Source organism: Salvelinus namaycush, chromosome 26 (genome assembly GCF_016432855.1).
Source record: "Salvelinus namaycush isolate Seneca chromosome 26, SaNama_1.0, whole genome shotgun sequence".
Taxonomy (NCBI): Eukaryota; Metazoa; Chordata; class Actinopteri; order Salmoniformes; family Salmonidae; genus Salvelinus; species Salvelinus namaycush.
The window spans coordinates 8,623,504-8,645,946 of record NC_052332.1 but is presented as its reverse complement, the minus strand read 5'-3'; the positions used below and the strand labels follow the sequence as shown (position 1 = coordinate 8,645,946).

At 43.5% G+C, this 22,443-nt stretch overlaps 1 protein-coding gene across 1 annotated transcript in view; it reads right to left on the bottom strand.

The window, feature by feature from the left end:
• The window catches only part of fibcd1b (fibrinogen C domain containing 1b), a 239,719-nt gene that overhangs the window by 140,286 nt on the left and 76,990 nt on the right, over positions 1 to 22,443 (bottom strand). The window contains exons 2-3 of the mRNA XM_038965597.1: positions 15,378 to 15,857; positions 1,484 to 1,643 (exon numbers count right to left, since the gene is read on the bottom strand). Coding sequence (XP_038821525.1) covers positions 1,484 to 1,643; positions 15,378 to 15,857 — 640 coding nt within the window. The remainder of the gene's footprint in view (positions 1 to 1,483; positions 1,644 to 15,377; positions 15,858 to 22,443) is intronic.

Here is a 22,443-nt window from a genome sequence, read left to right as displayed (position 1 = left end):
TTGGGGGCGTGGATTTTCGGTTGTTTTTCTTCACTACCCATGAGAGGGAATGTCATTCCAGGAAATATATTCCATTTTATTTTGGAAATATTTGAAGTGCATATTCCACACTAAATTGTATGTGATTGTGGTTTAAGTACTGAGGCCTTCATTATTTGGGTAACAATGTTGTAGCAGGTTGATGTGAAAGTCTTTACGTAAAGGTGTTTGGAGTCATTACTTCATGTTACGGAACATACTTCATATCTTGCTTAAGAGGAAATTGATTTAATTGCTTGAAAACCAATTCATGAAATTTGGAGAGGCCGTTCCGAAGTGAAAAACCTACTTGCTACAACATATGTACTAGTTTGAATTCATGTTATTTGGTAGGTTTAACAAAAGGGGAAAGTAAGATGAATATCGAAAGAAATAGGTTGCAAATTGAAATATTGGTATTGAACAGTTGGCATTGAATCATATATTTGGTTCCAAACAAATGTCGTTTTTTTCAATTGAGAAAACCAAACCCATTTACTTGTAACCAGTTGATCCAGTTTTTATTAGGATGATCCAAAGATTATTTATTTTTTACAGTGTATATATAGCATGTTGGACAGGGTGGTAGCTAGCAGGGTAGTCATTGAAATGGATATTGTAAAGTTCCACATATGCAGGAATCTGGGAGTGTGAAATTACATCAAGGATTTTCATGCAGTCCCTATGTGTGTGTGAAATATTAATGAAACCTGGGGCCTGTGGCGCTCTCGCACACGAGCTCGCGCATGCTCTCGAGTGTGTTAGTGTTAGTGTATGTGTGTGTGTGTGGTATGTAAGTGTCAGCCGCAGTGTATTCCATGGCTGGTGGCTAGAGGGAGACTCTCCTCAGGTCTTTTAGGTTTGACTCAAGCTTTCTTCAGCGACCACGCCTCAGGCTTTCTCAGGCTCTCACTCCGAGCAACACACCTCAATAAACACACCAGTCACTACTCATATGTGTACATGCTGTATATTCAACACTCATACATTCAACACTAGCACCAAGGGCCTTGAGGTAATATTCATCTTCGCCACTGGCAGACTATTGAATAATACACAGATAGAGAGATATATTGTACATATACAGGACAGACAGACACATATGAAGACAGAGACACACACAAATAGATATATGCATGCAGGACGGACAGACAGACAGACAGACAGACAGACAGACAGACAGACAGACAGACAGACAGACAGACAGACAGACAGACAGACAGACAGACAGACAGACAGACAGACAGCATAGGAGGTTGGTGGCACCTTAATAAAGGAGGATGGGCTCGTGTCAATGGCTGGAGCGGAATCAGTGGAATGGTTTCAAATACGTCAAACACATGGTTTGATGCCATTCCATTCATACTGTTCCAGCCATTATTATGAGCTGTCCTCCCCTCAGAAGCCTCCACTGACACACACACACACACACACACAAAGACAGACAGACAGTTATGAGATTTACCATTGGCACAGCCTTTGAGGCGAGCTCCTCTGACCGGTGCCCGCTGTAAGTCAGCCTTGACACGAGCCTTCAGTCCTCCCGTCTCCTTCTGCATGGAGTTGAGAGCATCGCTCACAGAGTTCACCACCTTCACCATGTTGATCTGGCAGTCGGACAGCAGCTGCAATACACAGTATTAACCATTAGTTAACCATCATTTGTATTATCATTTGTGTTGGGATAGGTACAGTCCTGAATGAGGGGTAGAGAGAGATAGAATGAGACATAAAGGAGAGGTAGGATTTGTACCTATTCTAACATTGTAGTCTATGTTCTGAAGATATCAACTATTAGTTGACAATTCTTAATGACAAACTACGTATGCATATGTAGAAATATCCACCACTGTAGTCCAGAAATATTACTCCACCCTGAGCATTCACACCGTAGGGCCGGATCAGTACTGTGCAGACCCGCATGTTTCCTTTTCACTTTGTTCTTTCCAGCACTGTTCCAGACAATGTGGCGGATGTGTAGCCAGGCAAGCCTAGTGGTGAGAGTGTTGAACCAGTAACCGAACGGTTGTTGAATCGAATCCCAGAGCTGACATGGTCAATATCTGTCGTTCTGCCCCTGAACAAGGCAGTTAACCCACTGTTCCCCGGTACGCTGTCATTGTAAATAATCATTTGTTCTTAACTGACTTGCCCAGTTTAATAACAACAACAACAAAAAAGCCTAGTACAACCCAACTTGGCTCGGTGTGCCCAGGCCAAATTTGCCCTATATTGTGAATCAGGCTCAATAGGCCACAAAAAGACTGCATTTAAACATAACAGGCCCTCAAGTCCTGCTGTTTTCATTTCTCCCTGTCCATCACTTGATTTACTGATTGGTTGTATATTGCTTACACCATGGACCAAAGCTGTGTACCTCTGATCTAAACCAATATCCCCAGCATGTTGCCCCCTGATTGGTTTAGAGAAAAGAGCCAGAGCCCACTGGATTGATAAATGGGGTTGCCAGTAGAGAATAGAACAACAAACCTCTCTAACTGTTTATGTTTCTACCTTCTAGCTCTTTACCTCTTTCCTTTCTGCTCTCCACCGCTGTCCACCTACTTGTCCAGCGGCTACCCGGCCTGGTGTTGGACACACACGCACACACACATATGCAAACACACACTCCTCTGCCCCTGCAAAAAACCACAGATAAGTGGCTCAGACTCCTGTGAGTCTGAGGCAGTGTCCATGGAGTCAGCTATAGCCTGGTGTGTTAACAGCATTACAGTAGAGAAACCCACAGGCCCTCCACTGGCCTCAATAACCACAATGCGCGCACACACACACACACACACACACACACACACACACACACACACACACACACACACACACACACACACACACACACACACACACACACACACACACACACACACACACACTTGCTTAAACACTTGATACATCTAGTGTAGTAAGGGGAGTCACCCCAGGCCATTGTGGAGCTGCTTTAGAAGGCTGTAATGAGAATTAATTGTATTGTGATGCTAATTGTGTGTTAGTCTGGGTTTAGTGATAAGCTCTCTCTTTACCCCCCTCTCTCTACCTCACTCTTCCCCTAGATCCCCTATATCTCCCCCTGCATCTATCTCCATCTCTCTCCCTCTACTCTCACACATAGAACTCAATGAAATCAGGGGAATTTGGTGACTCATCCTATCATTCACTCGCAAAGATGCACTCTTAGACACACACACACACACACACACACACACACACACACACACACACACACACACACACACACACACACACACACACACACACACACACACACACACACATACACACACTCACACACCAGGTATAGAGAAGCGCATACAAAAGCCCAATTCCCTGTGCTCCCTCTCTCCTCAGCGTAAAATGGGTCATATCCTTAGTGGGTGTGTAGAGACCCTGTGGCCGTGTAATGTGATTTCAGCAGTGCCCGATGTGTGTGTGCGTCATGCGTGTGCGTGCGTCTGTCTATGTGTGTGTGCAAAAAGTGTTACTGTTTGTCTATGCAAGGATGTTATGAGATCAGATGTAAGTGTGTTTGAAAGGTAATACTAGCTCGAGGGCATGAAATTAGTGATTTCTTGAGGAATCTACAATCTATGTGTGTGTGAGAAAAAGACATCCAAAGAAATTAGTACGTCCATCAAAGTGACACACACACACACCCTAACTTTGAGATGGTCTATATACCTGTCCAATCAGATCCTTCCTCCTTCCCACACCTCTGGGGCATTCTGGGACAGTTCCTTACTGTGTCATGGGTTGGAACCATTCTCCTGGGGCTCCCCGTTTTGCATGCAGTCAGGGCCAATACTAACCGTGGCACCATAAATCTTGTCCCTGGACACGGGCCAGGGATCACACAGTCATAGATCAGACAGTCATACTGAAGTGTCAGGTGGGGAACAGCGTCTGCATGCACATAAACCACAGAGCAGCGAGTGGCCTGCGTTCGCCTCATCTGAGGGAGGAAATCAATCACACAGGGTTGTGGCTCTGCTCTGCTACCAAGACGTCTCCGTCGCCGCCACCTCCACTTAGCTCCCGCTAGACGCTCGTTGCTACCATCTTGGTCTCACTCTTTAGTCTAGCTCTTTCTCTATATGCTTTCTCTCTTTTTCCCTCTCTATCTCTCTCTCTCGTTCTCCCTTTCTATCCCTCTACGCTGTCTATGGTTTCTCTCTCTCTCGACGCTCTCTCTTTCTTTCTCTATGCCACTCCCCCCCTGAGTTCTGCATGGCTGAAGCTGGGGCTGTTTCACTGGAGCTGATATGACTTGTACCAAGCTCAAACTGCAGGGATATCATTTTTTTAACAAACACCATTTAAAATGACTTAGAGGGACTTAAGAAGAGGCTTTTGTCCTCTGCAGATTCAATTTGGCCTTCATGTTTTTAGTATTTAGATAAGGAAATGGGAAACACAGTGTATTCTGTAGACTAGGTCTGTAGCCAGACAGAAACAACATTTGTCGATCTTCAACACACGTTATACTGTGAGAATCTGCAGAAATATGAGAATGTTTGCATTGGGATCCCAAACAGCAAGTAATTTGTGCTAAAATATAATAGAAATATGAAAACATGAGAAATCATATATGATTTTTTCCCTATTCAACAAAATTGGTGGAATAGGGCTTTAAATGATTGAAATGCGTTCTAAATATAGCAGCAATCATACTTAGTGACAGTCAAAATTGGCACCCTTTCATTTAACTGATGACAGAGAATGTTCTGCCCAGCGTCCTCTGAGCGACGCAGAGACGTCTGCTGACTCGGTACAACTTCAGCTATAAGCACAAAGTGACCAAGCAAAAGTGGTCTTGTTTCAATTCTATTAAATTATTTTTTATTATTTGATATTGAGAGCTCTAAATCCATCTGAGAACATCTCAGTGAGATCAGACTCCCTTTGCTGCAATCGCTAGGTTCTCCCGTTTCATATACAGTATTCCAAGCAGAGTTGCAAGGTTCACAGCTGGCGGAAATCAACCCTTTGTCCGGATCGGCCCGAAAATATACAAATTAGGTGTCCGATTTCACATACTGTATCTCAGCTCAGAGCAGAGAGAGGTATGTGAAGCAGGACAACCAGACCTTTCAAGGAGTGCACAGCAATTGATGTTGCACTGTTCACAGAGTGCTCTGTACACAAAAAATAATGGATGCAACCGGTCCAGAACCTCTCAAAGTCGCCTACAGTGCTTTCAGAAAGTATTCATACCACTTGACTTATTAAACATTTTGTTACAGCTTGAATTCAGAATCGATTCAATATTTTTTTTTTTCTTACACCCATCTACACACAATACACCATAATGACAAAGTGAAAACATGTTTTTCAAATTTTTTGCAAATGTATTTAAAATGAAATAGAGACATATCTTGATTACGTACCTCTTTGCTGTGACACTCCAAATTAAGTTCAGGTACATACAATTTCCTTTGATCATCCTTGAGATGTCACTACAACTTGATTGGAGTCCACCTGTGGCCAGTTCAATTGTTTGGATATGATTTAGAAAGAAACACACCTGTCTATATAAGGTCCCACAGTTCCACAGTTGACAATGCATGTCAGAGCAGAAACTACACCATGAAGTCCAAGAGCACACTGGTTTCCATCATTGGGAAATTCAAAAAATATGGAAAAACCCAGACTCTGTCTAGATCTGGCCGTCCGACCAAACTGAGCGACCGGGCAAGAAGGACCTTGGTAAGGGAGGTGACCATCAACCCAATGACTACACTGACAGAACTACAGAGTTCCTTGGCTGAGATGGGCGAACCTGCCAGAAGGGCAACAGTCTCTACAGCGATTTAGAAATCTGATCTTTATGTGAGAGTGGCCAGATGGAAGCACATGACAGCATTCCTGGAGTTTTGCAAAAAGGCACGTGAAAGACTCTGAGATCATAAGGCAAAAGATTATGTGGTCTGATGAGGTGGTGGCAGCATCATGCTATGGGGATGCTTTTCAGTGGCAGGGACTGGGAGACGGGTAAGGACAGAGGAAACAATGAATGGAGCCAAATACAGGAATATCCTTGATGAGAACCTGCTGGGGTGAATATTTTGGTTCCAACAGGACAATGAGCCCAAGCATACAGCCAAAGCAACTTTGTAATGGCTTCAAAACAAGAACGTGAATGTCTTTGATTGGCCCAGCCAAAGCCCAGACTTGAATCCCATTGACAATCGGTAGAAAGACTTGAAGATTGCTGTTCACTACCATTATTGAAAGAGATCGTGATACCTCACATCTCAAAATAGGGCTACTTAATGTCAGATCCCTCACTTCAAAGGCAGTTATAGTCAATTAACTAGTCACTGATCATAATCTTGATGTGATTGGCCTGACTGAAACATGACTTAAGCCTGATGAATGTCCTGTTTTAAATGAGGCCTCACCTCCTGGTTACACTAGTGACCATACCCCCATGTGCATCCCGCAAAGGCAGAGGTGTTGCTAACATTTACGATAGCAAATTTCAATTGACAAAAAAAAAAGAAGTTTTCGTCTTTTGAGCTTCTAGTCATGAAATCTATGCAACCTACCCAATCACTTTTTATAGCTACTATTTACAGGCCTCCTGGGCCATATACAGCGTTCCTCACTGAGTTCCCTGAATTCCTATCGGACCTTGTGGTCATAGCAGATAATATTCACATGGAAAAGTCCACAGACCCACTCCAAAAGGCTTTCGGAGCCATCATCGACTCAGTGGGTTTTGTCCAACATGTCTCTGGACCTACTCACTGTCACTGGACCTAGTTTTGTCCCATGGAATAAATGTTGTGGATCTTAATATTTTTCCTCATAATCCTGGACTATCGGACCACCATTTTATTAAGTTTGCAATCGCAACAAATAATCTGCTCAGAACCCAACCAAGGAGCATCAAAAGTCGTGCTATAAATTCTCAGACAACCCAAAGATTCCTTGATGCCCTTCCAGACTGCCTCTGCCGACCCAAGGACGTCAGAGGACAAAAATCAGTTAACCACCTAACTGCGGAACTCAATTCAACCTTGCACAATACCCTACATGCAGTTGCACCCCTAAAAACTAAAAACTTTTGTCATAAGAAACTAGTTCCCTGGTATACAGAAAATACCCGAGCTCTGAAGCAAGCTTCCAGAAAATTGGAACGGTAATGGCGCCACACCAAACTGGAAGTCTTCCGACTAGCTTGAAAAGACAGTACCATGCAGTATTGAAGAGCCCTCACTGCTGCTCGATCATCCTATGTATCCAACTTAATTGAGGAAAATAAGAACAATCCGAAATGTATTTTTGATACAGTCGCAAAGCTAACTTAAAAGCAGCATTCCCCAAGAGAGGATGGCTTTCACTTCAGCAGTAATAAATTCATGAACTTCTTTGAGGAAAAGATCATGATCATTTGAAAGCAAATTATGGACTCCTCTTTAAATCTGCGTATTCTTCCAAAGCTCAGTTGTCCTGAGTCTGAACAAATCTGCCAGGACCTAGGATCAAGGGAGACACTCAAGGGTTTTAGTACTATATCTCTTGACACAATGATGCAAATAATCATGGCCTCTAAACCTTCAAGCTGCATACTGAACCCTATTCCAAATAAACTACTGAAAGAGCTGCTTCCTGTGCTTGGCCCTCCTATGTTGAACATAATAAACAGCTCTCTATCCACCGGATGTGTACCAAACTCACTAAAAGTGGCAGTAATGAAGTCTCTCTTGAAAAAGCCAAACCTTGACCCAGAAAATATATAATACTATCGGCCTATATCGAATCTTCCATTCCTCTCTAAAATTTGAGAAAATGCTGTTGCACTGCAACTCACTGCCTTCCTGAAGACAAACAATGTATACAAAATGCTTCAGTCTGGTTTTAGACCCCATCATAGCACTGAGACTGCACTTGTGAAGGTGGTAAATTACCTTTTAATGGCGTCAGACCGAGGCTCTGCATCTGTCCTCGTGCTCCTAGACCTTAGTGCTGCTTTTGATACCATGGATCACCACATTCTTTTGGAGAGATTGGAAACCCAAAATGGTCTACACGGACAAGTTCTGGCCTGGTTTAGATCTTATCTGTTGGAAAGATATCAATTTGTCTCTGTGAATGGTTTGTCCTCTGACAAATAAACTGTACATTTCGGTGTTCCTCAAGGTTCTGTTTTAGGACCACTATTGTTTTCACTATATACACTGCTCAAAGAATAAAGGGAACACTTAAACAACACAATGTAACTCCAAGTCAATCACACTTCTGTGAGGTCAAACTGTCCACTTAGGAAGCAACACTGATTGACAATACATTTCACATGCTGTTGTGCAAATGGAATAGACAACAGGTGGAAATTATAGGCAATTAGCAAGACACCCCCAATAAAGGAGTGGTTCTGCAGGTGGTGACCACAGACCACTTCTCAGTTCCTATGCTTCCTGGCTGATGTTTTGGTCACTTTTGAATGCTGGCGGTGCTTTCTCTCTAGTGGTAGCATGAGACGGAGTCTACAACCCACACAAGTTGCTCAGGTAGTGCAGCTCATCCAGGATGGCACATCAATGCGAGCTGTGGCAAGAAGGTTTGCTGTGTCTGTCAGCGTAGTGTCCAGAGCATGGAGGCGCTACCAGGAGACAGGCCAGTACATCAGGAGACGTGGAGGAGGCCGTAGGAGGGCAACAACCCAGCAGCAGGACCGCTACCTCCGCCTTTGTGCAAGAAGGAGCAGGAGGAGCACTGCCAGAGCCCTGCAAAATGACCTCGAGCAGGCCACAAATGTGCATGTGTCTGCTCAAACGGTCAGAAACAGACTCCATGAGGGTGGTATGAGGGCCCGATGTCCACAGGTGGGGGTTGTGCTTACAGCACAACACCGTGCAGGACGTTTGGCATTTGCCAGAGAACACCAAGATTGGCAAATTCGCCACTGGCGCCCTGTGCTCTTCACAGATGAAAGCAGGTTCACACTGAGCACATGTGACAGACGTGACAGTCTGGAGACGCCGTGGAGAACGTTCTGCTGCCTGCAACATCCTCCAGCATGACCGGTTTGGCGGTGGGTCAGTCATGGTGTGGGGTGGCATTTCTTTGGGGGCCGCACAGCCCTCCATGGGCTCGCCAGAGGTAGCCTGACTGCCATTAGGTACCGAGATGAGATCCTCAGACCCCTTGTGAGACCATATGCTGGTGCGGTTGGCCCTGGGTTCCTCCTAATGCAAGACAATGCTAGACCTCATGTGGCTGGAGTGTGTCAGCAGTTCCTGCAAGAGGAAGGCATTGATGCTATGGACTGGCCCGCCCGTTCCCCAGACCTGAATCCAATTGAGCACATCTGGGACATCATGTCTCGCTCCATCCACCAACGCCACGTTGCACCACAGACTGTCCAGGAGTTGGCGGATGCTTTAGTCCAGGTCTGGGAGGAGATCCCTCAGGAGACCATCCGTCACCTCATCAGTAGCATGCCCAGGCAGGGAGGTCATACAGGCACGTGGAGGCCACACACACTACTGGGCCTCATTTTGACTTGTTTTAAGGACATTACATCAAAGTTGGATCAGCCTGTAGTGTGGTTTTCCACTTTAATTTTGACTGTGACTCCAAATCCAGACCTCCATGGGTTGATAAATTTGATTTCCATTGATAATTTTTGTGTGATTTTGTTGTCAGCACATTCACATATGTAAAGAAAAAAGTATTTAATAAGAATAGTTCATTCATTCAGATCTAGGATGTGTTATTTTAGTGTTCCCTTTATTTTTTTGAGCAGTGTATTTTATCTCTTGGGGATGTCATTCGAAAACATAATGTTAACTTTCACTGCTATGCGGATGACACACAGCTGTACATTTCAATGAAACATGGTGAAGCCCCAAAATTGCCCTCGCTAGAAGCCTGTGTTTCAGACATAAGGAAGTGGATGGCTGCAAACTTCCTACTTTTAAACTCGGACAAAACAGAGATGCTAGTTCTAGGTCCCAAGACACAAAGAGATCTTCTGTTGAATCTGACAATTAATCTTGATGGTTGTCCAGTCGTCTCAAATAAAACTGAAGGACGTCGGCGTTACTCTGGACCCTGATCTCTCTTTTGACGAACATATCAAGACTGTTTCAAGGACAGCTTTTTTCCATCTACGTAACATTGCAAAAATCTAAAACTTTCTGTCCAAAAATGATGCAGAAAAATGTATCCATGCTTTTGTTACTTCTAGGTTAGATTACTGCAATGCTCTACTTTCCGGCTACCCGGATAAAGCACTAAATAAACTTCAGTTAGTGCAAAATACAGCTGCTAGAATCTTGACTAGAACCAAAAAATGTGGTCATATTACTCCAGTGCTAGCCTGGCTGGCTTCCTGTTAAGGCAAGGGCTGATTTCAAGGTTTTACTGCTAACCTACAAAGCATTAGATGGGCTTGCTCCTACCTATCTTTCCGATTTGGTCCTGCCGTACATACCTACACGTACGCTATGGTCACAAGACGCAGGCCTCCTAATTGTCCCTAGAATTTCTAAGCAAACAGCTGGAGGCAGAGCTCTCTCCTATAGAGCTCCATTTTTATGGAATGGTCTTCCTACCCATGTGAGAGGCGCAGACTCGGTCTGAACCTTTAAGTCTTTATTGAAGATTCATCTCTTCAGTAGGTTCTATGATTGAGTGTAGTCTGGCCCAGGAGTTTGAAGGTGAACGGAAAGGCTCTGGAGCAACGAACCGCCCTTGCTGTCTCTGCCTGGCCGGTTCCCCTCTCTCCACTGGGATTATCTGCCTCTAACCCTATTACAGGGGCTGAGTCACTGGCTTACTGGTGCTCTTCCATGCTGTCCCTAGGAGGGGTGTGTCACTTGAGTGGGTTGAGTCGCTGACGTGGTCTTCCTGTCTGGGTTGGCGCCCCCCCTTGGGTTGTGCCGTGGCGGAGCTCTTTGTGGGCTATACTCGGCCTTGTCTCAGGATGGTAAGTTGGTGGTTGAAGATATCCCTCTAGTTGTGTGGGGGCTGTGCTTTGCTTTTTATATCCTGCCTGTTTGGCCCTGTCCGGGGGTATCATCGGATGGGGCCACAGTGTCTCCTGACCCCTCCTGTCTCAGCCTCCAGTATTTATGCTGCAGTAGTTTGTGTCGGGGGTTTATGTTTGTGTTGGGGGGCTAGGGTCAGTCTGTTATATCTGAAGTATTTCTCATGTCTTATCCGGTGTCCTGTGTGAATTTAAGTATGCTCTCTCTAATTCTCTCTTTCTTTCTTTCTTTCTTTCTTTCTTTCTTTCTTTCTTTCTTTCTTTCTTTCTTTCTTTCTTTCTCTCGGAGGACCTGAGCCCTAGGACCACGCCTCAGGACTACCTGGCATGATGACTCCTTGCTGTCCCCAGTCCACCTGGTCGTGCTGCTGCTCCAGTTTTAACTGTTCTGCCTGTGGCTATGGAACCCTGAACTGTTCACCGGACGTGCTACCTGTCCCACACCTGCTGTTTTCAACTCTCTAGAGACAGCAGGAGCGGTAGAGATACTCTCAATGATCGGCTATGAAAAGCCAACTGACATTTACTCCTGAGGCGCTGACTTGTTGCACCCTCGACAACTACTGTGATTATTATTATTTGACCATGCTGGTCATTTATGAACATTTGAACATCTTGGCCATGTTCTGTTATAATCTCCACCCAGCACAGCCAGAAGAGGACTGGCCACCCCTCATAGCCTGGTTCCTCTCTAGGTTTCTTCCTAGGTTTTGGCCTTTCATGGGAGTTTTTTCTAGCCACCGTGCTTCTACACCTGCATTGCTTGCTGTTTGGGGTTTTAGGCTGGGTTTCTGTACAGCACTTTGATATATCAGCTGATGTACGAAGGGCTATGAAAATAAATATGATTTGAAATTTGATTTGATCTGTAAGGAAGAATGGGAGAAAATCCCCAAATCCAGATGTTCAAAGCTGATACAGAAATACAAAATCAAATCAAGTTGTACTGGTCACATACACATGGTTAGCAGATGTTAATGTGAAATGCCTGTGCTTCTAGTTCCAACAGTGCAGTAATATCTAACAAGTAATCTAAAAATTTCACAATGACTACCTTACACACAAATGTAAAGGGATGAATAAGAACATGTACATATAAATATATGAATGAGTGATGGCCATGCGGCATAGGCAATATGCAGTAGATAGTATTGAATACAGTATATACATAGGAGATGAGTAATGTAGGATATGTTGACATTATTAATAAAGTGGAGTTATTTAAAGTGTTACTAGTGATAGCTTTATTAAATCCATTTATTCAATTTATTAACGTGGCCAGTGATTTGAGTCTGTTTGTTGGCAGCAGCCACTATGTTAGTGATGGCTGTTTAACCTGTTTGGGCTGCAGGGGCAGTATTGAGTAGCCGGATAAAAGGTGCCCATTTCAAACGGCCTCGTACTCAATTCTTGCTCGTACAATATGCATATTATTATTACTATTGGATAGAAAACACTCTCCAGTTTCTAAAACCGTTTGAATTATATCTGTGAGTAAAACAGAACTCATTTTGCAGCAAACTTCCTGACAGGAAGTGGAAAATCTGAAATCGATGCTCTGTTCTAGGGCCTGCCTATAAATGTCCTTGATATATATCAGTATACATGCACTTCATACGTCTTCCACTAGATGTCGACAGGCAGTGAGAGAAGAAATTGAGTGTATAACTTGATCTGGGGTCGAATAAATGCTCTTTGTATGACGTGTCACCAGTTTCCTGTTTTCTGGAGAGCGCGTGAAGGGACCTGGTTTTGCCTTCTGTACAGCTGTCATTATAGACGACTAATATCTCCGGCTTTGATTTTATTTGATACATGTGACAATATCATCGTAAAGTATGTTTTTTCAATATAGTTTTATTAGATTATTGAAATTTTTTCGGGACGTTAGGCGTGTTGCGTTGTCTGCGTTTGTTCACGAAGGAGAACTTAGCGCCACTTTGCTAGCTTTCCGTGCTAATTGACTGGAGAAGAGGACATTCTAAAACCAAACAACGATTGTTCCCGACAAAGGACCCCTTGTACAACATTCTGATGGAAGATCATCAAAAGTAGGAACATGTGAAATAGTAGTTTGCACCCAGATTTTGGGCACTCTCTCGATATAACTAAGCTGGATGTCGTAATGAAGTTATTTTTAGAATTCTAACACGGCGATTGCATTAAGAACTAGTGTATCTATCATTTCCTATACAACATGTATTTTCTAGTAACGTTTATGAATAGTTATTTGGTCAGAATAGTTGAGTGTCATAAAAATATCCGCACATTCTGGGAAAAAGATGCTACGTTAGCACAATGTATAACCACTGATTTCAGCTCTAAATATGCACATTTTCGAACAAAACATAAGTGTATGTATAACCTGATGTTATAGGACTGTCATCTGATGAAGGTTTATGAAGGTTAGTGAAAATTAATATCTTTTGCTGGTTTATTCGCTATCGCTAACTTGCCTATTGCTATCGCTAACGTGCCTTGATGAATGAATGCGGTAGTGTGGTAGGCTATTGTAGTAAGCTAATATAATGCTATATTGTGTTTTCGCTGTAAAACACTTAAAAAATCGGAAATATTGGCTGGATTCACAAGATGTTTGTCTCTAATTTGCTGTACACCATCGATTTTTCAGAAATGTTTATTTGAGTATTTAGGTATTTGACGTTGGTGTCTGTAATTACTCTGGCTGCTTCGGTGCTATTTCTGACGGTAGCTGTGATGGTAGCTGCAATGTAAAACTGATTTATACCTCAAATATGCACATTTTTCGAACAAAACATAGATTTATTGTATAACATGTTATAAGACTGTCATCTGATGAAGTTGTTTCTTGGTTAGTTTGGTTGGTTGGTGTTTTCGCTGTAAAACATTTTAAAAATCTGACATGTTGACTGGATTCACAAGATGTGTATTTTTCATTTGCTGTATTGGACTTGTTAATGTGTGAAAGTTAAATATTTCTCAAAAATATTTTTTGAATTTCGCGCTCTGCCTTTTCAGTGGAATGTGGGAGGAGTTCCGCTAGCGGAACCCCGGTGCCAGACAGGTTAATGAGAGAATGAGCAGAAAAGGGGTAGCGAACAGAATGAAAGAGAGCGTTACAAGGGAATCATTTGCCTGGCTACCCAAACTCCTTGCTCCGGAGGTAAAGCAGCGTTTAGAAAATGTGCCGTAGGCTTTGATACTCTGATTGGTTGGAGATTATCTAATCGTTGATGACTTTGTTTTGCACAACAACCCTCATTTTGACTTCACCACAAACCACTTCAACCATGGCAGTCTCAGACTGAAATATGTAGTGAACGTAGAACTCAGTTTGCGTCATCATGGCTTTGTGTGAGAATAAGACGGCGAAGGGGAGAAGCGAGAGAACGAGAGAAGTGCAGGAGGGAAAGCTTTGTGAAAACATGTAGATTCTGTGTGTAGTTTAATGAAGGCTCAGTTGAACAAATCTATGGAAAATATGGAACATTTGTCAGCTATCTTTTCCCAGTGCTTGGTAATAGGTTTCTTCAGCTCGACAAGTACACATTTTCTCACACTCTCAGGTTACATCCCAAAATGACCAAAATTGTGTTAGGTAGAGGGGAGAGACTGTCAGTCAACACTCACTCTGTCTAACCCACTTCCTGAGCCCTTTCATTCAGCCTGTCAGTCAAGCAGCCTCAGACAGAGACAAATATCCAGTACTGTAAACCCTGTCTGCACTGTATTGTGTAGTATCTTAAGGTCCTGCCCCAGAGTAGTTTTGTCAGGGTGCGCATACGTGTGTCAAGTGAAGTGTGTCAAAGAGTGTGTTTTGGGCTGTTTATTAGTGTCTGTTGACTACAGCATTTCTTGAGTGTACTTTTAGTGTACTTTTAGTGTACTTTTAGCAGAGCTTTGATTTACTTTGAAGTATAGGAATACAGTTGGAATCTGTCATTGACACAGACATGGTGGAATGGAATAAAGATAGGAATATAATAAACCACAAGGTTATGAATTCAAATCCCAGGTAGCGACATTTACTGTATAAATGAACATACACAACATGTTGAAAATATTGTATGTTAAAAGAAGTAATTGAACATGTGGGTGTCCCTAACCTGCATTTACTCAAGTAGAGAAATGTTTAGTTCAGGTTACACTTTGACTGAAAAGTTTAGTAAAGTAAAAAAAGGCTGTGGAACCAGTGACTAAATGATAATTAGTTGAATCAACTAGATTCATTTTACAGTGTTGCTCTGTCTGCAGTGTTCAGGTCCTGACCCAAACTCCCCTGTCCTCGTCTCTGAGACACTTGTCTCAGACTAGTGTTGAGTGTGTTTCAGTATGTTAGGCAACATGTCTGTAGCGTGTAGTATCTCACCTGTATGAGGCGTCCTTGCTCTGTCTGCAGTGTGTTCAGGTCCTGTCCCAGACTCCCCTGGCCTCGTCTCAGAGACTCGTAGTCCATTTTCAGCTGACCAGCATGGGCCGACAGTTTGGCCACCTCTTCAGCTAGATTGACCAGCAGTGCCCGGTCCTGACCTTTGACGGACTTCAGGTCGGTGTCGTGGTCGGTCAGCGAGTGGAGCAGCGACGTCTGCACCCCCTCCAGGCGCAGGAAGTTTCCATTGTAGTCAGGACAGTTGGGGTCAATAAATATGTTGATGCGCGAGCCGTCGCCCCTCTCCACAGTGACCAGGGCGTTGGCCTCGTCCTGGTTGGTGGAGATGTGGGGTGGGCCGTCGGACATGGGCGGGGCCTGGTTGTGGTTCATGAAGAGGATGGTGCCGGTTACCGTGACGGCGAGTAGGACGGCTACGAACAGGAGGATGGTGCACAGAAGGTAGCTGCAGCTCATCCTCTATGGAAGGTAGGGACAAAAAGAAAAGTGGAATGTTAGAGCAATATTTTTTTCAGAATCTTTTTGGATATGTCTGTAGCTTTGTCATTTGGTAACCTCTATTTGAAGGTTAGCAGTGTTTACAGGTTTTTAACATTTTAAAGGTGTCACATTTCACAACTCATCCTTTATCAAATAGTTTTTGTTAGTAGCAATTTCTCTCTCCTATATCTCATTAACCACCATACACTACTCCTTTATCAAAACCTAATCTGTAACAAAACGCAGACATCGAAAGTCTGAAAGTTGGAAGAAGCTCGATATAAGACATGTTTTCTGCAACATGTGTAGTTTTTGAAGAGAAGAAAAGAGATAAGTAGCTTATTGAAGAGAATGATGAAAAGAGTCCCAGTTTAAAACACCTCTGGGGATAAAACACAGCAGGGAACCAGGTTCAATTCTCACTCCCACTTCAGAGAGATGAGAGAGAAGGGGAGAGAGAGCATTTGAGAGAGAGAAAGTGTGAGAGAGGCATTGAAAGGGAAAGTGTGAGACACAGAAATAAGTGAGTAAGAGATACAGATGAAGATAGAGAGATAAAGTGTGTGAGAAGAGAGAGAAAGCAAGAATGTGCAAGAAATATAGAGAAAGGGAGACAATTTTGACACTGCCATGGTGTCATTAACCAGAAACTAAAAAAAGCTTTTACAATCGGGAGCCATCTTGTCACTCAGGGATACATTGCCATTACCATCTGTGTATAGAGTAGATAGAGGAGAGAGCAGTGTGTCCTACACAATTAACGACCCATATCTCCCTATATCCACCTTCACATTAAACACACTTAATTATACTTATTTCCCAGATAACAATTCTGGAGAGAGAGAACGTTTTTGTAATATTACCCGTAACGTTCCCTGAATGTTTGAGTGTCCAGTTTTCAGTTAATCAGGGTAACATTCTATCTATATTAGTTATATTACCTTCTGAGAACCTTTTAAGCATGTTTTGGTTTAGAGTTTGGAGAACATTCCCTTAACCCATTCACGTCCTTGTAATATATTTACATATTTCTGTTTGGTGAAAATGGATGACATTTGGTGTCAACATATACTGAACAAAAATGTAAATGCAACATGTAAAGTGTTGGTCCCATGTTTTATGAGCTGAAATAAAAGATCCCAGAAATTTTACATATGCATAAAAAGCTTATTTCTCTCAAATTGTGCACACACATTTGTTTACATCCCTGTTAGTGAGCATTTATCCTTTGCCAAGATGATCCATCCACCTGACAGGTGTGGCATATCAAGAATCTGATTAAACAGCATGATCATTACACAGGTGCACCTTGTGCTGGGGACAATAAAAGGCATCTCTAAAATATGCTTTTGTCACACACAATGGCACAGATGTCTCAAGTTTTGATGGATTGTGCAATTGGCATGCTGACTGCAGGAATGTCCACCAGAGCTGTTGTCAATTGAGATAAGATAATTCAATGTAAAATGCTCTACAGTAAGACCCCTCCAATGTCATTTTAGAGAATTTGGCAGTACGTCCAACCGACCTCACCACTGCAGACTGCGTTTAACCACGCCAACCCAGGACCTCCACATCCAGCTTCTTCACCTGAAAATACATTTTTATTGGCTGGGCCTGGCTCCCCAGTGGGTGTGCCTATGCACTCCCAGGCCCACCCATGGCTGTGCCTCTGCCCAGTCATGTGAAATCCATAGATTATGGCCTAATGAATTTATTTCAATTGACTGATTTCCTTATATGAACTGTGATTTAGTAAACATTTTGAAATTGTTGCATGTTGAGTTTATATTTTTGTTCAGTATAGTTAGTAGAATTGTCTACAACAGCCACATTTAAGATGTAAGATTGTCATTATCTATCATACTTCCAGTGTAAATCAAAATGGAGATTTTCAGAAAAATTGAAAAAGATTATGTATTTTGAAATACATTTAAGAATTAAATTGTTTAAAAGCATATAGTTTTGTTATTTGGCATGTTTTATTCCTTAATTGTCCATTGACGTAGTGGTGCTGCTATCTAAGTAACATAATAAAGACATCCCCATCATAATCCAGCAATTTAAGATAGAGATATCAGATGTTTTGCATTGGCTGTGTTTCAATGGTGGCCTTTTTAGGTCTACTCACGAAAAAGTCTGTAGCGTCCGAACGCTCTCTGGAATAGGGAGACTCTAGCGAGCATGATGGTGTTCTCTGTTTTGCTCTACAACCCCCACAAGTGTCACGCGATTCGTCTGAATGTAAACCATAAAAACAAATAGAAGTATGGAGATAATTTTGTGCCCCAAAAAATAAGGGGTAAAATAACAAAACCTGAACAAATCCTCTCACTGTCAACTACGTTTTTTTCAGAAAACTTAACATGTGTAAATATTTGTATGAACATAACAAGATTCAAATACTGAGACATAAACTGAAAAAGTTCCACAGACATGTGGAGTTCCACAGACTAACAGAAATGGAATAATGTGTCCCTGAACAAAGGGACAAAAGTAACAGTCAGTATCTGGTGTGGCCACCAGCTGCATTAAGTACTGCAGTGCATCTCCTCCTCATTGACTGCACCAGATTAGCCAGTTCTTGCTATGAGATGTTACCCCACTCTTCCACCAAGGCACCTGCAAGATCCCAGACATTTCTGGGGGGAATGGCCCTAGCCCTCACCGTCCGATCCAACAGGTCCCAGATGTGCTCAATGGGATTGAGATCCGGGCTCTTCGCTGGCCATGGCAGAACACTGACATTCCTGTCTTGCAGGAAATCACGCACAGAACGAGCAGCATGGCTGGTGGCATTGTCATGCTGGAGAGTCATGTCAGGATGAGCCTGCAGGAAGGGTACCACATGAGGGAGGAGAATGTCTTCCCTGTAAAGCACAGCGTTGAGATTGCCCGCAATGACAACAAGCTCAGTCCGATGATGCTGTTACACACCGCCCCAGACCATGACGGACCCTCCACCTCCAAATCGATCCCGCTCCGGAGTACAGGCCTCGGTGTAACGCTCATTTCTTCGATGATAAACGCGAATCTGACCATCACCCCTGGTGAGACAAGACCGCACTTTTTGCCAGTCATGTCTGGTCCAGCGATGGTGGGTTTGTGCCCATAGGCGACGTTGTTACCGGTGATGTCTGGTGAGGACCTGCCTTACAACAGGCCTACAAGCCCTCAGTCCAGCCTCTCTCAGCCTATGGCGGACAGTCTGAGCACTGATGGAGGGATTGTGCGTTCCTGGTGTAACTCGGACAGTTGCTGTTGTCATCCTGTACCTGTCCCGCAGGTGTGCTGTTCAGATGTACCGATCCTGTGCAGGTGTTCTTACACGTGGTCTGCCACTGCGAGGACAATCAGCTGTCCGTCCTTTCTCCCTGTATCGCAGTCTTAGGCGTCTCACAGTACGGACATTGCAATTTATTTCCCTGGCCACATCTGCAGTCCTCATGCCTCCTTGCAGCATGCCTAAGGCACATTCACGCAGATGAGCAGGGACCCTGGGCATCTTTCTTTTGGTGTTTTTCAGAGTCAGTAGAAAGAACCCATCGAATAGACACGTGACAAGATTCACCCGTCTACAACAGCAACGCGTGCAGAATAACTACACAAAATAACTTCCACAGCTTTGAAAATAGAATTCAGTGGTTCTGCAACACACAGACACAAAAGCGCGCTTATTTTTACTAGGCAAGTCAGTTAAGAAAAAAAATACTATTTACAATGACAGCCTACCGGTGAACAGTGGGTTAACTGCCTTGTTCAGGGGTAGAACGACAGATGTTTACCTTGTCTGCTCAGGGATTCAATCAGGCAACCTTTCGGTTACTGGCCCAACACTCTAACCACTAGGCTACCTGCCGCCCCAGCTAACACTGTCAAACAAGCTCGAAGTGAACACCCACAAGCATGCTATCATAGGCTTTGTTCATTTGGCCTATTCACTGAAACAGGAATGGAAGAGCCATTACTATTCAAACAAATGATTCTGTTGAACATGTATCCCAACTTCATTACCTACTTGGGCCCTATAGCCCACGTTGGTTTGCCAATCTCAGAACTCTTTTGAGGCATCAAAATTGAGCAGCGCTAAGAGTCCTGACATCTCGGTTGTGAATATTGAAAATGAGCACTCACTCCAGTTAGAGGGTGCGTTATCAGGGATAGGAGCATTGAGAGATGATGTACAACAACGGTATCTACCATGACACCATGATACCAATAACCACCACGGTAAAAATAACTATAACGTATGTCGCCGGAGAAACGACTACTGCTACAATCAACCTGATCGCTATGTTCCTGCACCCAACCCACACGAAGTGTCAGGGCACAAAGGCAAGAAGGGTAACAAAGGGTTCAATAACGATCAAAACGTAGACCGATGCTCTCTAGAAGCTCTGCTAAGAGAAGAACAAAAGTGCCAACACTATGCGTGGAATTGCCGGACAACAAGTCCTCCACAATTAGCACCACTAGCGAGAGCGTAAGCGATCCAGGGACACTCGATCAAGAATCAAGCCCACGGTGGGCTTTGACTATAGACTCAGATGCAATTGTTACGACGCACAAGGTAAACAACATCGCAATAGCCAATTCCACTCAAACTCAAATAAGTCAATCTGTTTTCACCATGAATACAAATGACACTTCACACCGTTGCGAACAATCACTCCACTTTGTGGGGAATATGACCACAAAACGCAACTCAAAGAGGCCATACCTCAAAACAGTCCTGGAGGACTGCTTAACCCGTGATGCGCTAATTGATTTGGGCTCGACAATATCGTTCATTTCTCAAACATTGTTCAATGATCAAAAAAGGGCTTTGAACCCAGCTAAACGTTGGTTAAAAACGGAACGTGAGTCTGAGGTTTCACACAGACTACCTCGCCTCTCACAATGCGATTCATGCTGAAACTACAATTACAAGACGTATCACTGGTTCACCCTGTGTATGTTACCAGCCTCGAAACTGAACACCTGCTACTTGGTGCAGACTTGATTGATTGTTTGATCCCACAAATGGATTGGAAAACCAACCAGGTATGGTCACAAGTAACCGTGCCGTCTCCACTGACCACACTGTCTTCTCCTAAGGCTGGCTGCAACACAGTCAATCCACAAGGAGAATATGTCAAATGGACCACTTGGGGAAAAAGATGTTTCGACACCTCTTGGTTCAGAATCTGACTCAAGCAGATATTACGATATCTCATCACATTCAATCAGCAAACCTGAATGACTATTATTTTCATGATTTCGAGCCAGCAGTCTCTGTGAGTGAGCAACTTCCCTTCCCCTTAGAGTCATGCGATACCGTAGCTAAGATTAACGTCTCTTGTCCTTCAGACATTTCCGCAAGCAACGCGGCTGTTTCAGGAATAAAAGCATCAACGTGCAGAGTGGACTCTGCTTTGAGAGGGACTGAAACCCTTTACAATGATACTACGTCAGTCCCGCTACTGACCCGATGACTCCAACTGGTGAAACACTGTGCGATATCCCCAAAAGATATCCTTGTTTCAGTTCGCAGATACTGGAACGGTTGCCACACGCTGACACTGTGGTAAATGGCAGGCCACGACAGCCACTGAGCATTTTGAAGCACAACCACCAGGAGATTTGGTTGAAAGGTTACAGGCAGTCTACTAACAACGCGAATGCTGACAACTTGTACAAAGGGTCCGACCTTCTCGTTTCTGCCTCGGACACCAACACCAACCACGGGGACGGGGGGAATACTAGCCCAGAACCATGATGAGCCTCGTGTGGGGGGGGGGGGGGGGGGGTTGTGACTATGTACAATACTGTAGAAGGCTGCCCAATCAGGAAACAAATCAACTTCCCATGAGAACAGAGAGGAGCGGACAAGCACTCGATGGGGATAAGCTTAGAATACATCTTGTGATATCACTGAGGTGTCCCACTCCGCACCACAAAAAATGGTAAGAATAATAATTTTGTGCCATGTGTAGTCTCAATTACAATGTCACAAGTAAAATTCTCTAATCACGTGTTCCGGTAGGATAACATTTCGGAATAAATCGCTAGGATAGCTGGTCCCCTTGGGAACCAGTACAAATGCCAGCAACAGTCAGTCCAGCAACAGTCAGTTAGAAGGTTAGAGACCTAACGATTCGAATTGCCCTTGATAACAGCGACAGAGGAGGTAATAGCCACTCAGATTGCAACACATGGCAGGGAATCTCCAAAACACTCTTCTAACGGTTAACACACATGCCACTAATAAACAGAACCCTCCATTCAGGAGGAAAGTTTTTAGAAGTCATGAACCATGATCACACTGCGTACAACTGGTTCAGTGCTTATAGAGTACTTTGTAGTGAGGTTAGCTCCTCCATAGATAACATAGCTTTGAAATAGACTCCTTCATACCTATCACCACTACAAGGGTGTAAGACACATTGACTTGTAGTCGTGGCCAAATATTTTGAGAATGACACAGTGTCTTTAGATATTTTTGTCAGATGTTACTATGGAATACTGAAGTATAATTACAAGCATTTCATAAGTGTCAAAGGCTTTGATTGACAATTACATGAAG